The 15,899-nt window shown below is 45.1% G+C and overlaps 1 protein-coding gene across 1 annotated transcript; it reads right to left on the minus strand.

Moving 5' to 3' along the window:
- Positions 1-3,314: 3,314 nt before the first annotated feature.
- On the minus strand, positions 3,315-13,332 carry LOC117522425 (zinc finger protein 852-like). Its single transcript, XM_034183823.1, is given in 7 exon segments — positions 3,315-4,276; positions 4,279-4,615; positions 4,617-4,972; positions 10,646-10,904; positions 10,997-11,102; positions 11,192-11,291; positions 12,941-13,332. Coding segments are annotated over 7 exon segments (1,959 nt in total). The 5' UTR covers positions 13,223-13,332; the 3' UTR covers positions 3,315-3,757.
- Positions 13,333-15,899: the final 2,567 nt, after the last annotated feature.

The raw sequence follows: 15,899 nt of genomic DNA on the forward strand, positions 1-15,899 counted from the left end.
TGATTGTGGAGCATTAATGGAGTCTGACGTATACTATATTAATAAGGAAATTTCTTTAGTAGTTTAAATAAGCTTTGAATAATCTCAGTGATCAGGTCTGACCTCCAAACAGATTTGCTATTTGAAATGCTGAGTGATGCTGCCGTTGAATCCGAACAGATGGTGGGTGACTGAACTTCACCTCCTCTACCAACGCAATGCAAGTAAAATTGCTAGCTGTTCCACAGAAAAGACAGCCAAATTATCTGACAGTCTTTTTATGATTGACTTATGAAATTGAGGAATATAAACCGCTGCTTCTGTCTTTCCTGTGACTGAATCTTCTATCTGTAAATATTTGAGTCATATCCATGTATTTCATATTAAGGTATCGCTGAACTTGACGGCCATCCCACCACACTTATTACTTTCCTTTGAAGGTTTCTCCTTCTCAAAGTCTATTTGGGGCATAGGAAAAAAACAAGGGGGAATAGGAGACTACTTCACAACTATGGATCAACTTAGACAAGCCTACTTTCCTAACGTGACTGTTTCCTACCCAACACAACTCTTCGACTTAATTTTACCATGCTCCCAATATGGTTTTAAAACAGATTTGGTAGGATGTGTCTGTTTGTGGCCCTGTAAATTTGTCCAATACTCCATAGATTATTGGAGACGCCTCATGGTTGAAAACAATTCTCCAACCTCTACCTGAAGAGTTGGGATTGATTATGTCTTGAAAGCTCCACAACATACACAAAGGGCCTGAGTTTCTATCACATTGAGTTTATGCAAATGAGATTTTGCAGCTGAGCTGTATATAATACATGCATAATCTAAGGCAGATCTTATTATAGCTTATAAATTTGCTTCAGAGACTTCATGCTAGCTCCCCACGGACCTCCTGCCAATGCCTCATTATATTTGCTGCCTTTTTTGTTTGTGACAACTCAGTGGATATGATCTCCAAAGGTAAATTTACAATCGGAATTGGTGGTTTATTACACTTTTTTGAGAAACCACAGAAAAACAGAAGCCCCACTTATTGCCCCATCTCTCCGCTGTGCTGACAGCCGCCTGAAACTTTTTTCAAATAAATGCAGCATTTCAACCCTTAATCCACAATGCAACATCATCTGCATAGAAACACCTTCTAAGGCTATCATCTACCTCTGAGAAAATATCATTAATCATGATGTTAAACAGTAAGGGACTGCACACACTCCCTTGTGGAACTCCTTTGTCTATTGGATAAATCCTAGAGTGGGCTCTCAATGATTCTGTTCTTCAAAAAAAAAAAAAATCCACATTCCAGTTAATTTTCCTACCTATTCCCTTAGCTTCAAGCTTGATAAGGAGACCATACTACCACCACAATATCTCATATGATGTCTTTTCAAGATACAAAAAAGACTGCTTCTACCAGTTCCTTATTAGCTTGCGCTTTCCAAATAAAATCCTCCAGGCAGAGCACAGGATCCATGGTTGTCCTCCCTTTGTGAAAGCCATAATGATTAGGATTTCTACTATGTACGTTAGCCTATCAGTGACCATGCACTCAATTATTTTACGTACACTCAACAAAAATATAAATGCAACACTTTTGGTTTTGCTTCATTTGTATGAGATAAACTCAAAGATCTAAAACTTTTTCCACATACATAATATCACCATTTCCCTCAAATATTGTTCACAAACCAGTCTAAATCTGTGATAGTGAGCACTTCTCCTTTGCTGAGATAATCCATCCCACCTCACAGGTGTGCCATATCAAGATGCTGATTAGACACCATGATTAGTGCACAGGTGTGCCTTAGACTGCCCACAATAAAGGGCCACTCTGAAAGGTGCAGTTTTGTTTTATTGGGGGCGGGGATACCAGTCAGTATCTGGTGTGACCACCATTTGCCTCATGCAGTGCAACACATCTCCTTCGCATAGAGTTGATCAGGTTGTCAGTTGTGGCCTGTGGAATGTTGGTCCACTCCTCTTCAACGGCTGTGCGAAGTTGCTGGATATTGGCAGGAACTGGTACACGCTGTCGTATATGCTGGTCCAGAGCATCCCAAACATGCTCAATGGGTGACATGTCCGGTGAGTATGCCGGCCATTCAAGAACTGGGACATTTTCAGCTTCCAAGAATTGTGTACAGATCCTTGCAACATGGGGCCGTGCATTATCCTGCTGCAACATGAGGTGAACAACAATGGGCCTCAGGATCTCATCACGGTATCGCTGTGCATTCAAAATGCCATCAATAAAATGCACCTGTGTTCTTCGTCCATAACAGACGCCTGCCCATACCATAACCCCACCACCACCATGGGCCACTCGATCCACAACATTGACATCAGAAAACCGCTCACCCACACGACGCCACACACACTGTCTGCCATCTACCCTGAACAATGTGAACTGGGATTCATCTGTGAAGAGAACACCTCTCCAACGTGCCAAACACCAGCGAATGTGAGCATTTGCCCACTCAAGTCGGTTACGACGACTCTCTGTCCAACAAGCTCCCCAAGGCCATGAACAGATAAAGAATCTTCTTCTTCTCTGATCAATTTTAATGCCAATTGGCAAACCTGGTGGTGTGTTACCACCAAACAGCATAGATGTACACAGCAGTCAGACATCAAAAAGGCTGTTAACTTCTCACCATCTTTTCTGTGAAACTGTAGAACAAAATCCTGCTCCTCAAGAGACACATCATCTCTGTTCTCTGCACTCTGAGATATAGTATTTGACATTTGACTATACTGTTCTGTTTATTCAAAACATCTTTAAATTCTACTTGTATAATTTGAATCCATATTTCCATTTTGCAAAATGTTACACTTTTGGCTGCTTTATCATAACACTGGTGCAGTTTTCCAGACCTAGTGCCCTAAATATCCAAAATTCTGTTTCAGAATTCCGTTAGCTTATTGAATTTAAATTCAACATTTACCTTTTATATTTTCACTGAGTATTCCTTTTGGCTTACATTTTTAGATGCTGAATGCTGACATTTGCACTTGAATGCTCACCTTTCTTTCTGACCTGTCATTCTAATCAGTGACCTTGAATCCCAGTTTCTGATCTTTGACCCTGATCACCAAGATTTAATCTTAAACCTTGTTCCTCATCACTCATTGATAGGTTTACTGATGTCTGACCCCGATCACCAGGATTCGATCCTAATCTTTGATCTTGACCTGTCATTTTCATCCTGTCTGGTGACATTTGAGCCTGATCACTCTTATTTAATACTGAGCTTAGATTCTGTTTGTTGATCTTAGAGACTTACAGAGTAGGTCCTGTTGTCATCACTATTTGTCTACTTCGGTCCTGTAATCGAGATCAAAGGAATCAGCAATCATGACCAATATCAGAGTATTCAAGAAAAGTGCCCAAAGGTGAGATCCACACTTTGATTAGGATCCCCACCAAATATTAATAAAAAATTTTAAATTTAAAAAGGAGATGTGACTCCTCTCAGTTGTGAGCGCAGTTTTGTAAAACCAAATTGTTTACAAACAGAGCAGAGGCACTTTGCATACATTTTATTCTGCATTTATCAAATGTAATAACACTATCTGATCAGGATTAAAAAAACTTTTAAATCACTGCAACATGTTTAAACACAAAAAGACAGTTTCTAAACATGACGAGGTGGAGCAGGTGTATGCTTTGTCATATTTAAAGACTCACAGTATCTGAGGACGCAAACATCACAACCCACTTCTATGTTCAGTTCCTCTTCAGATGCAGTGATGTCTTCATGTCAGATCACTGGATATTTTTTGGTCTTCGCCCTTGATTCGTCCTGTTTCGCTTTATTTCTTCATCTGGGTCAAAATCAGAGTCGCTGTGGACATTGTATGACCTTTTCCTTGATCTCCCTGTGCTCTTCCTCATCGGCTGCTCTTCCTCTTCTGCGGAGTCACTGTCAGTCTGCTGCTCCTCTTCCTCCTCATCGCTGTAACTTCTTGTCTCTAAACTCTGCACCTTTAATCTTGCAGCCTTGGTGTTTGAACCTTTGCTTTCCACTTGCACCTGGTTGCTTCGTTTGGGTCTTCCTATGGGTCGACCTGTGCTCTTGCCTTTACTTTTCGCTGATCTTCTGTCTTCGACACTCTTCAGGCTGCTCTCGCGGCCCTCACCGGCGTTCTGCTCATTTGCAGCACTAGTGTTGTGGTAACGCTGAACGTGAGCCTTTAAGCTGACGTTGTGATTGAAGCATTTCTCACAGTATTTACACTTGAACGGCCTCTCTCCTGTGTGCAGACGCATGTGGGACTTGAGGTTGACCTTGCTGGTTGAAAGCCCCGCTGACACACTGAACACTGAAATGGCTTCGCTCCCGTGTGCATCAGTAAGTGTCTCTTAATACACCTGCGCATAAATTCCATCCCGCACACGGGGCAGTTAACATCTTGCGTCCTCTGTGACTGTCCTGGTGGATGGTGCGCGTCTTGTAGGGTGGCGAACGTCTCCGAGCAGTGGGAGCACTGATAAGGCTTATCGTTGTCTTTGTGTGTCTGCTCGTGTGTGCTTTTCTCCACTTTTGTTTTGAAAGTGACATTACAGTATTTACACAGATGTTTGTAGCTTTCATCGTGGATCCTGGTGTGCAGACCAGAGCCGCTCGCTGGCAAATCTCCTGCCGCAAATGCTGCAAGCAAACGGCTTGGCTTTGTGAGTGCACGTGTGAGGCTTCTGAACACTGTAAAAAGTTCCACATTCTGCACAAAGCCGCTTATGCTCCAGTGGCGAGTCGGACATGTCGTCGCCTTCATCTTCTGTTTCCGAGTCAAATTCTTCATCCATCAGCTCGTTTCCCAGCAAAAGTTCCTCTGATGGTTTCCATTCGTCCTCTGAACTGCTGGCAGTTTCGTTCAATTCCACCTGATCGTCATCTGAGTGATGACTTTCTTCACTGCTCAGAGTAATTATCTCTGAGACGGCTGTCGCACCGGAGTCAGTGACATCTGAAGATATTTTCTGTGAAAGACAGAACAGAAAATAAGAGAGAATTTTTATTCAACATCTCCAAATATTAGATGTTTTGAACAGTGGACGGCCAAAGCAGAAAGGAATTGGAAGCCAAGTAGTCCATGGGTTCTTGAAATTATACAGTCTACCCTACCATTGGGACCTCATTGGGCCATACCATTGTACAAGCCCAACAAGACACTAAACCAAAGCTGGGGGTTACCAGGTCTGAAAATATCAGAAAGTCCACCTTCAAACATGAGTTTAGCTGTAGGTTTACACATCCATCCATTTTCTTCCGCTTTATCCGGAGTCGGGTCGCGGGGGCAGCAGCTCAAGCAAAGCCGCCCAGACCTCCCGATCCACACACACCTCCTCCAGCTCTTCCGGGGGAACCCCAAGGTGTTCCCAAGCCAGCCGAGAGATGTAGTCCCTCCAGCGTGTCCTGGGTCTTCCCCGGGGCCTCCTCCCAGTGGGACGTGCCCGGAGCACCACTCCAGCGAGGCGTCCAGGGGGCATCCGGAAAGATGCCCGAGCCACCTCAACTGACTCCTTTCGACGTGGAGGAGCAGCGGCTCGACTCCGAGCTCCTCCCGAGTGACCGAGCTCCTCACCCTATCTCTAAGGGAGCGCCCGGCCACCCTGCGGAGGAAACTCATCTCGGCCGCTTGTACTCACGATCTCGTTCTTTCGGTCATGAGCCAAATCTCATGACCATAGGTGAGGATTGGAATGTAGATCGATCCGTAAATCGAGAGCTTTGCCCCCCTACTCAGCTCTCTCTTCACTACGACGGTCCGATACAGCAACCGCATCACTGCAGATGCTGCACCGATCCGTCTATCGATCTCACGCTCCATCCGTCCCTCACTTGTGAACAAGACCCCGAGATACTTAAACTCCTCCACTTGAGGCAAGGACACTCCACCGACCTGAAGACAGCAAAGCACCTTTATCCGGTCGAGAACCATGGCCTCGGATTTGGAGGTGCTGATTTCATCCCGGACGCGTCACACTCGGCTGCAAACCGCGCCAGTGCACGCTGAAGGTCCTGATTTGATGAAGCCAACAGAACCATATCGTCCGCAAACAGCGGAGACGAGATTCTGTGGTTCCCAAACCAGACCCCCTCTACACCCTGGCTGCGCCTAGAAATTCTGTCCATAAAAATAATGAACAGAACCGGTGACAAAGGGCAGCCCTGTTGGAGGCCAACGTGCACTGGAAACAGGTTTAACTTACTACCGGCAATGCGAACCAAGCTTCTGCTGCAGTTGTACAGGGACCGGATAGCCCTTAGCAAAGGACCCTGGACCCCGTACTCCCGGAGCACTCCCCACAGGGTGCGCCGAGGGACACGGTCGAATGCCTTCTCCAGATCCACAAAACACATGTGGACTGGTTGGGCAAACTCCCATGAACCCTCGAGCACCCAATGGAGCGTGTAGAGCTGGTCCAGTGTGCCCGCGACCAGGACGAAACCACACTGCTCCTCCTGAATCCGAGGTTTGACCATCGTCGAATTCTCCTCTCCAGTACTCTGGAATGACCTTACCGGGGAGGCTGAGGAGTGTGATCCCCCTATAGTTGGAAACACACCCTCCGGTCCCCCTTCTTAAACAGAGGGACCACCACCCCGGTCTGCCAATCCAGAGGCACTGTCCCCGATCGCCACGCGATGTTGCAGAGGTGTGTCAGCCAAGACAGCCCCCACAAAATCCAGAGATTTAAGGTACTCAGGACAGATTTCATCCACCCCAGGAGCCTTGCCACCGAGGAGCTTTCTAACTACCTCGGTGACTTCGGCCTGGGTAATGGATCAGTCCGCCTCCGAGTCCCCAGTCTCTGCTTCCTCTTTCAGAAGACGTGACGATGGGATTGAGGAGATCCTCGAAGTACTCCTTCCACCGCCCGACAACATCCCCAGTCAGGGTCAAACAGCTCCCCACCCGCACCGTAAACAGTGCTGTGGAGAGCTGCTTCCGCCTCCTGAGGCGTCGGACCGGTTTTGCCATAATCTCTTCGAGGCCGACCGATAGTCCTCCTCCATAGCGCTCCCTGAACTCCTCCCAGACCCGAGTTTTTGCCTCTGCGACCACACGGGCTGCGGCACGCTTGGCCTGACGGTACCTGTCAGCTGCCTCTGGGGTCCCACCTACCAACAAAGATAAGTAGGACTCCTTCTTCAGCTTGATGGCATCCCTTACTTCCGGTGTCCACCACCGGGTTCGGGGATTGCCGCCGCGACAGGCACCAGAGACCTTGCGACCACAGCTACGAGCAGCCGCATCGACAATGGAGGTGGAGAACATGGTCCACTCGGACTCCATGTCTCCAACCTCCCCCGGGATCTGGGAGAAGCTCTCCCGGAGGTGGGAGTTGAAGACCTCGCTGACAGAGGGTTCCGCCAGTCGTTCCCAGCAGACCCTCACGATACGTTTGGGCCTGCCAGGTCTTACCGGCTTCCTACCCTCCCAGCGGATCCAACTCACCACCAGGTGGTGATCAGTCGACAGCTCTGCCCCTCTCTTCACTCGAGTGTCCGAGACACGTAGCCGAAGGTCAGATGATACAACTACAAAGTCAATCATCGACCTCCGGCTCAGGGTGTCCTGGTGCCATGTGCACTTATGGACACTCTTGTGCTCGAACATGGTGTTCGTGATGGACAAACTGTGACTAGCACAGAAGTCCAACAACTGAACACCACTCGGGTTCAGATCGGGGAGGCCGTGCTTCCCGATCACCCCCCTCCAGGTCTCACTGTCGCCGCCCATGTGGGCGTTGAAATCCCCCAGGAGAACAATGTGGAGTCCCCAGTCAGAGCGCTATCTAGTACCCCTCCCAGGGACTCCAGGAAGGTCGGGTACTATGCACTGCTGCTCGGCCCGTAGGCTGAGACAACGGTGAGAGACCTGTCCCCGACCCGAAGACGTAGGGACGCGACCCTCTCGTTCACCGGAGTGAACTCCAACACTTGGCGACTGAGCTGGGGAGCAATAAGCAATGCGACCCCAGCTCTCTGCCTCTCCCCGTGGGCGACGCCAGAAAAATGAAGCGTCCAGCCCCTCTCCAGAAGTTGGGTACCAGAGCCCAAGCTGTGCGTGGAGGTGAGCCCGACTATCTCTAGTCGGTATCTCTCAACCTCCCGCATGGACCGGGCCGCCGGGCCACCCGCCCTTGACCGCCACCCAATCCTCTCTGCACCCGACCTCCATGGCCCCCTCTGCAGGTGGTGAACCCACAGGAGGGCGGGCCCACGTCACTCTTTCGGGCTGAGCCCGGCCGGGCCCCATGGGCTAAGGCCCAACCATCAGGCGCTCACGCGCGAGCCCCAACCCCAGACCTGGCTCCAGGGTGGGACCCCGGCTCTGCCATACCGGGCGACGTCACAGTCCTTGATCTTTTACTGGTCATGGAGGTTCTGAACTGCCCTTAGTCTGACCCGTCACCTAGGACCTGTTTGCCTTCAGAGACCCTACAGGGAGCACAAAGCCCCCGACAACATAGCTCCTAGGATCATCCGGGTACGCAAACTCCCCCACCATGATAAGGTGGCAGCTAGAGGGGGAGCAGGTTTACACATTTTTTGCTCATTTTCCTGAGACGTCTGCATGCTCCTAGTTTACTGGGAGCACGCATGTATAAATCTGTAGCTAATAAACTCATTTTTTGTAAATGTGCTTCACAATTAAAAGATGTTAATGTCACACACCACCCACTGCTACTAACAATTGGTTGGTTTAGCGAGGTCCTCGGATCAGTGCCGAGAAGACAACCAAACTTGAAAACCGTATTTATAGGAAGTAAAAGTCCTAACAAGGTTTCTGTAGGTGAACCGGCGGATGGATCATTCCATTTTTGGAAGGAGGTGGCAGGTGGCCTGCCCAAGTCATTTAGCAGGTGCGCCCTGTTGGAACTTTAGGATAAGAGTTGGATAAGAGTCTACAACTCCGTCTCAGGATACTTGCCAGCCATGGCTGATTCCCTTTTGGTTGCATTTCACAAACTGGGCCTAAAAAGTGTAACGGGGTCAAAATGGTCTTTTTTTTTTAATTCATTATGTAAAGTACACATGTATCCCTTTCAAATGCAACCTTCTGAATTTAATTAGTCTATTTAGTCTTAGAGGAAAAAGCCAATTTATGTGACAGAAATAAATCAAAAATGTATTGGAATTCAAAACGTTTTTGTCGATTTTCTCGGAATTTACCTTTTTTTTTCAAAAAATAGCATTATTCAGTCAATTTTCATGCAAAATCTATAGAACTGGTGTCAAAAAGTTCTGAAGATCCTGTTCTTTCACAATATACCATATTTAAAGACATATGGGCAAAAAAATTATGTTTATTGAATCTCCACCTCCAACACTGCCGAGTCCACCCCAACAGGCAAGCAGCTTGGTAGAAGACAACTGTTATGATTATTTATTAGAAAGTGGAAGAAACTCAAGATGACTGTCAATCTCCCTCAGTCTAAGATTCCATGCAAGATCTCACTTTGTGGGGTAAGGATGATTCTGAGAAAGTTCAGAACTACACAGGAGGACCTGGTCAATGACCTGAAGAGAGCTGGGACCAGTCACAAAGATTACATTAGTAACACATGATGCTGTCATGGTTTAAAATCCTGCAGGGCAGCAAGGTCCCTCTGCTCAAGCCAGCACATGTCCAGGCCTGTTTGAAGTTCACCAGTGACCATCTGGATGATCCAGAGGAGGCATGGGACAAGGTCATGTGGTCAGATGAGACCAAAATAGAGCTTTTTGGAATCAACTCCACTTACCATGTTTAGAGGATGAGAACAACCCCAAGAAAACCATCCCAACCGTGAAGCATGGGGGTGGAAACATCATACTCTGGGGGTGCGCTTCTGCAAAGGGGACAGGACGACTGCACCGTATTGAAGGGAGGATGGATGGGGTCATGTATTGTGAGATTTTGGCAAACAACCTCCTTCCCTCAGTAAGAGAATTGAAGATGGGTCATGTCTGGGTCTTCCAGCATGATAATAACCCCAAACACACAGCCAGGGCAACTAAGGAGGGGCTCCGTAAGAAGCATTTCAAGGTCCTGGAGTGGCCTGGCCAGTCTCCAGACCTGAACTCAATAGAAAATCTTTGGAGGGAGCTGAAAGTCCAAACCTGAAAGATCTGGAGAAGATCTGTATGGAAGAGTGTACCAAAATCCCTGCTGCAGTGTGTGCAAACCTGGTGAAAAACTACAGGAAACGTTTGACCTCTGTAATTGCAAACAAAGGCTACTGTAGCAAATATTAACACTGATCTTCACAGGTGTTCAGATACTTATTTGCAGTAGTAACATACAAATAAATTATTTTAAAAAAATCATACATTGTGATTTCTGGATTTTTTTTTTTTAGATTATGTCTCTCACAGTGGACATGCACCTAAGATGAAAATTTCAGACCCTTCCATGAAGTCTAAGTGGGAGAACTTGCAAAATCGCAGGGTGTTCAAATACTTATTTTCCTCACTGTATGGTTTAGGTTGGATTTAGAGCTCTGAAACAGCTACCCAGTTCATTCACTCTTATACATTCATAAACACATGGAAAATACACTTTCTCTCATACAACAGAACTACCAAAGGTGAGTAGAGCACACAGAGGTCTGACTGCCAACAATGTCTGACATCACATGAAATTCTCCTCTAAGTCCCACCTGTGGGTTCTGTGGTGCTGCATCTGTGTCCTCTGTCTGGCGCTCATCTTCAGCTGCTGAGGCTCTGGCCTTCACCTGGCTTTTCCACTCATTCCTGTACTGACACTGAGTGCATTGCTGGTTCAAGGCGATCAGAACCCCATTGGTAATGAGCTCCACTTGAAGCTTACTCCGGCACGATGGACACTTCCGAGGTAGCAAATTCAGAAGACAGGTTTTGTTGACAACATGCGTTCTTGACGCCTGCAGAAAGAAAGCCCTAAATAAATAAATAAAATATAAATTGCAGGTTTGCTGAAATTCCTGGCGTGATTAACAAAACAGCACAAATATGAATCAAGCACGTCTTACTTTTCTCTGCTTGTAGCAATCGCCGCAGGTGTCTGTCCACATCCATACTTGACAGCATTTGAAACATCAGCTGAAGACGACACACGACCGTGGCTTGCTCGGGGGGCTGCAAATTAAGATCAAAATTAAGTCTCCAAAGGAAAATAAAACATGTACATAAACAACCACTTGTTGTTAACAGATAAAGCTTCATACGTTGTGAAAATTCTCCCAATTCTTCAAGACACAAAGTTGAAATATCACATGTCTGAAGTGGATCACATTGGCAAGGAACTTCTCTGGTTTTCACGTCATACTGCAAAAAACAACAAAACCTTGTAGTTTTAATAAAGATCACCCAAAATGCATTAAAATGCACATATCTGACACACTTTAAAAGTGGGGAATTCATACAGAATTCACTTTTATCACAGCCTTATTTCAAAATGGATGAAAACCATTTTTTTCCTCAAAATTCTACACACAATACCCCATAACGCAATGTGAAAAAAAGTTTGAGATTTTTGCAAATTAATTAAAAATAAAATAGCAAGAAATCACATGTACATAAGTATTCACAGTCTCTGCCATGAAGCTCAAATTTGAGTTCAGTTGCATCCTGTTTCCACTGATCATCCTTGAGATGTTTCTACAGCTTAATTAGAGTCCACTTGGGGTAAATTTAGTTAATTGGGCATGATTTGAAAAGGAATACACCTGTCTACATATAAGGCCCCACAGTTGACAGTGCATGTCAGAGCACAAACGAAGCATGAAGTCAAAGGAATTGTCTGTAGACCTCAGAGACAGAGACATTGTCTCGAGGCACAAATCTCGGGAAGGGTACAGAAACATTTCTCCAACTTTGAAGGTACAAATGAGCACAGTGGCCTCCATCATCCATAAGTGGAATAAGTTTGGATCCATCCGGTTCTCTTCCTAGAGCTGGCCGCCCATTTAAACTGAGCAGTTGGGGGAGCGGGAACTTGTCAGGGAAGTGACCAAGAACCTGATGGTCACTCTGTCAGATCTCCAACATTCCTCTCTGGAGAGATGAGAACCTTCCAGAAAGACAACCATCTTTGCAGCAATCCACCAATCAGGCCTGTATGGTAGAGTGGCCAGACAGAAGACACTTCTTAGTAAAAGGCACATGGCAGTCAGCTTGCAGTTTGCCAAAAGGCACCTGAAGGACTCGAAGACCATAAAAAACAAAATTATCTAATCTGATGAGAAAGATCTAACTCTTTGGCGTGAATGGCAGGCGTCATGTTTGGCGGAAACAAGGCACCATCACTATAGTGAAGCATGGTGGTGGCAGCATCATGCTGTGGGGATTTTTTTTTTTTTTTTCAGTGACAGGAACTGGGAGACTAGTCAGGATTGAGGGAAAGATGAATGCAGCAATGTGCAAAGACATCCTGGATGAAAACCTGCTCCAGAGCGCTCTTGACCTCAGACTGGGGTGACGGTTCATCTTTCACCAGGACAATGACCCTAAGGACACAGCCAAGATATCAGAGTGGCTTCAGGACAACTCTGTGAATGTCCTTGAGTGGTCCAGCCAGCGCTCCAACCTGAATCTGATTGAACATCTCTGGAGAGATCTGAAAATAGCTGTACACCGATGCTCCCCATCCAACCTGATGGAGCTTAAGAGGTGCTGCAAAGAGGAATGGACAAAACTGTCCAAAGATAGGTGCGCCAAGCTTGTGGCATCATATTCAAGTATTGAGCAGAGAGTGTGAATACTTACGTACATGTGGTCGCTTATTTTTTTTTATTTTTAATAAATTTGCAAGGAAAAAAAAAACTTTTTCATGTTGTCATTATGGGGTGTTGTGAGCAGAATTTTGAAGGAAAAAAATAATTTGATCCATTTTGTAACATAACAAAATGTGGAGACAAAAAATAGCACACGAGAAGTTAACATTTATAAATGTTTTATGTGACACACAGGCTCACCGTGGACTGCACGCTGTTCACCTTTGTTTCACCTTCGTCGGGCTCTGACTTAAAATTAAGAGACGGTACGGCAGTAGACTTCAGCTGAGACAAATTTTCAAAACAATCATATGTGAAGTGGTTGCTGCAAATGTTTATATCAGTCCAGGACGATTCTTTAAAACGCTGTCCGTTAACCTGAGCCAGAAACTCCATCCACTCCAATCTCTTCTCGGGCTCTTCTGGTAATTTAAAGCGTTGCGCGCTGCTACATGCTGAATCACACCCAACGACAGAACACATGATAGATTTAACTTTGTCCCCCTACCGATAAAGGTTCACATTAAAGACAATAAAATTAACCTAATGATCAGCTAATGCTACGACCTAAACAGCTAGCCAAACAGCAGGAGCTAAAGGGGCGGAGTTTGAGCATTAGGTTCGCACGGTTTGTTTTCCGGCGTACACCGCTGGGAAGTCAAACATGAAATGTGTCGGTTTAGTAAAACGTAGCGTTTTCTTCGATATCCAATCGACGAACAAGAGAATGTCTGGACTGCTACGTTGAAAAAATTTACTGAATTGATATGCATGCAACAGATGTAACCGCCCACCAAAACAAAAATAGATAGATAAATAAATAAATAGATAGATGTGCAGGTGCAGGACATTACCACTTGATGTCGCTGTTTTCCTTAAAATGTTTCATCGTCAAGAGCTTATTTCCAAATAGTTCAAAATCAAGAATGGTCTTTAAGTGGCTAGTGCGCTTGGTTTCATTGCAGAAGGTCCCCGGTTCAAACCCCACCCCTGCTACGTTTCTTCATGCAATGTGGAGTTGCACCATAAAGGGCATCCCGTGTGAAACTTGTCAATAGAGGTGGGTGATACCGGGAATTTTGGTATTGATCTGATACCAAGTAAATACAGGCCCAGTATTGCCGATATCTATACAGATACCTTTTCATATTTAAACTTCAAAGATCCAAAGGTCCAAAAGACCTAGGACAGAATTTCACCAAACATTGTACGTGACAACAAAATACTTTATCACAATCAACATTTTTGTTTAAAAAAATATCACTCAACACAACTTAAAATCTCCTGAGGTAGAGGGCTGACAAACCACAATACAAGGGTGCGCTGCTCCATGTTGTGTGACACAGCGCAACGCTGCTCTTACAGACAGAGAATAGACTTTGATGAATCTGCGTGTGCAGCAGTCAGTGCGTGCGGGAGAGAAAAAAGCTTGAGTATCAATCTTTTTACATGAGGATCATTCAATATCATACCAGCATTGGCATCGATATTATTGATATTAGGATCGATCCACCCACCTCTGTTTGTCAATTCAACCTGCAGATCCACCTCAGATGTGCTGTGGCGACCCCAAGTGAAAACAAGGGAGCAGCCAAAGGGACTTGCTACTGAACAGAGAGATTATATTAATCAGAGAGATTATTCAATCTCATATTAAATTGGCCAATTAACATAAATGTTTAAATTAACTAAATTCAGTTAGGTTGATCTAAAGAGAACAAGAGAATTCACATGAGCTGCCACTTTTAATGATTCAAATTTATTTTTATCAAATGATTCCACAAATTAAATTGATTTAAATCTATTTTTATGTATCTTGACAGTTTCCAGCCATGGCAGTTAGCTGTGCACCCTGCGGTGCTAGCCTGTTAGCCTCTCCTAGCTTTGTCAAATTGAGTAATCTTAACAAAGCAATCCTGTATGTTTTACTGGATACAGTGCCCTCCAAAAGTATTAGAACACTTGATATTTCACACAATTTAATTTGTTTGTGCCATTGCAAATACAAAACAATAGTGTTATTTGTGAGGTGATGGTCTAGTGGTTAAGTGTCGGCCTTGAGACCAGAGGATCCTTGGTTCAAACCCTAGCCTGACCGGAAAATCACTAAGGGCCCTTGGGCAAGGTCCTTAATCCCCTAGTTGCTCCCAGTGTGTAGTGAGTGCGTTGTATGGCAGCACCCTGACATCGGGATGAATGTGAGGCATTATTTGTAAAGCACTTTGTGCGTCTGATACAGATGGAAAAGCGCTATATAAATGCAGTCCATTTATTGTGTTTTTGTAGTTCATTTGGTTTAGTCAGTCTAGTTGTCATGTTGCCGTCAGTGATGCCGGCGTTACTCTAATCTGACCACTTTTTTTTTAGTAACGAGTAATCTAACGCGTTAATCTTTCCAAATCAGTAATCAGATTAAAGTTACTTCTCCATGTCACTGTGCGTTACTATTATTTTTCATTGTGGGTCGATAGCAGCATTAAACTTGGTCTGTGGGCAGGAGGTCGGGGTTCGACTGAACTGCCCACTTTCAGCGAGCTGTGACCTTTTCATCCGCGTTTTTTTGCAGCTGCTCGACTCGTCCTCACCTCTTAAAGCACGGTGATCAGCACACCTGCACTGACATTTTTATACTGTTTTTCCTCCTTTATTTAGAATTCTGAGCTGAGCCGCTCTGTATCTGGTCGTTAAAACAGCTGATCCTCCGCGACACGTCAGCAACTGACACTATATTCCACTCAAATGCACCTAAACTCTCTTTCTGAGGACCACATGATGTGAAAACGCAATAAAACTTTCTGACCTGTAAATTTGGTCCTGTTTTCTGCATAAATAAATGTTATCCATTCTTTGTGCTCAAACACCAAAGCAGGGGCGAATCCAGATGGAATGGGGGCGTGGGGCAAGGATGTGCCCCACCCCACAACACCCCTAGATTAAAGGTCCAGTTTTGAAGCCGTTTTTTACTACAACTACTAATATTGCTTAAAATAATAATAATTTCGACAAGAAAAATGTTTATAGAGAATTTAAATGTTAGAAAAATGTTAGAATTTAATAGTTACATTTATAAACAATGTAGGTTAGAAATTGCAAGTTTTACTGTTACAGTGCTGTCAACAGTTAAATATGAGGTCAAGAAAGAGGTCTTTATTTTACTTTT

The sequence above is a fragment of the Thalassophryne amazonica genome, chromosome 12 (assembly GCF_902500255.1).
Source record: "Thalassophryne amazonica chromosome 12, fThaAma1.1, whole genome shotgun sequence".
Lineage (NCBI taxonomy): Eukaryota > Metazoa > Chordata > Actinopteri > Batrachoidiformes > Batrachoididae > Thalassophryne > Thalassophryne amazonica.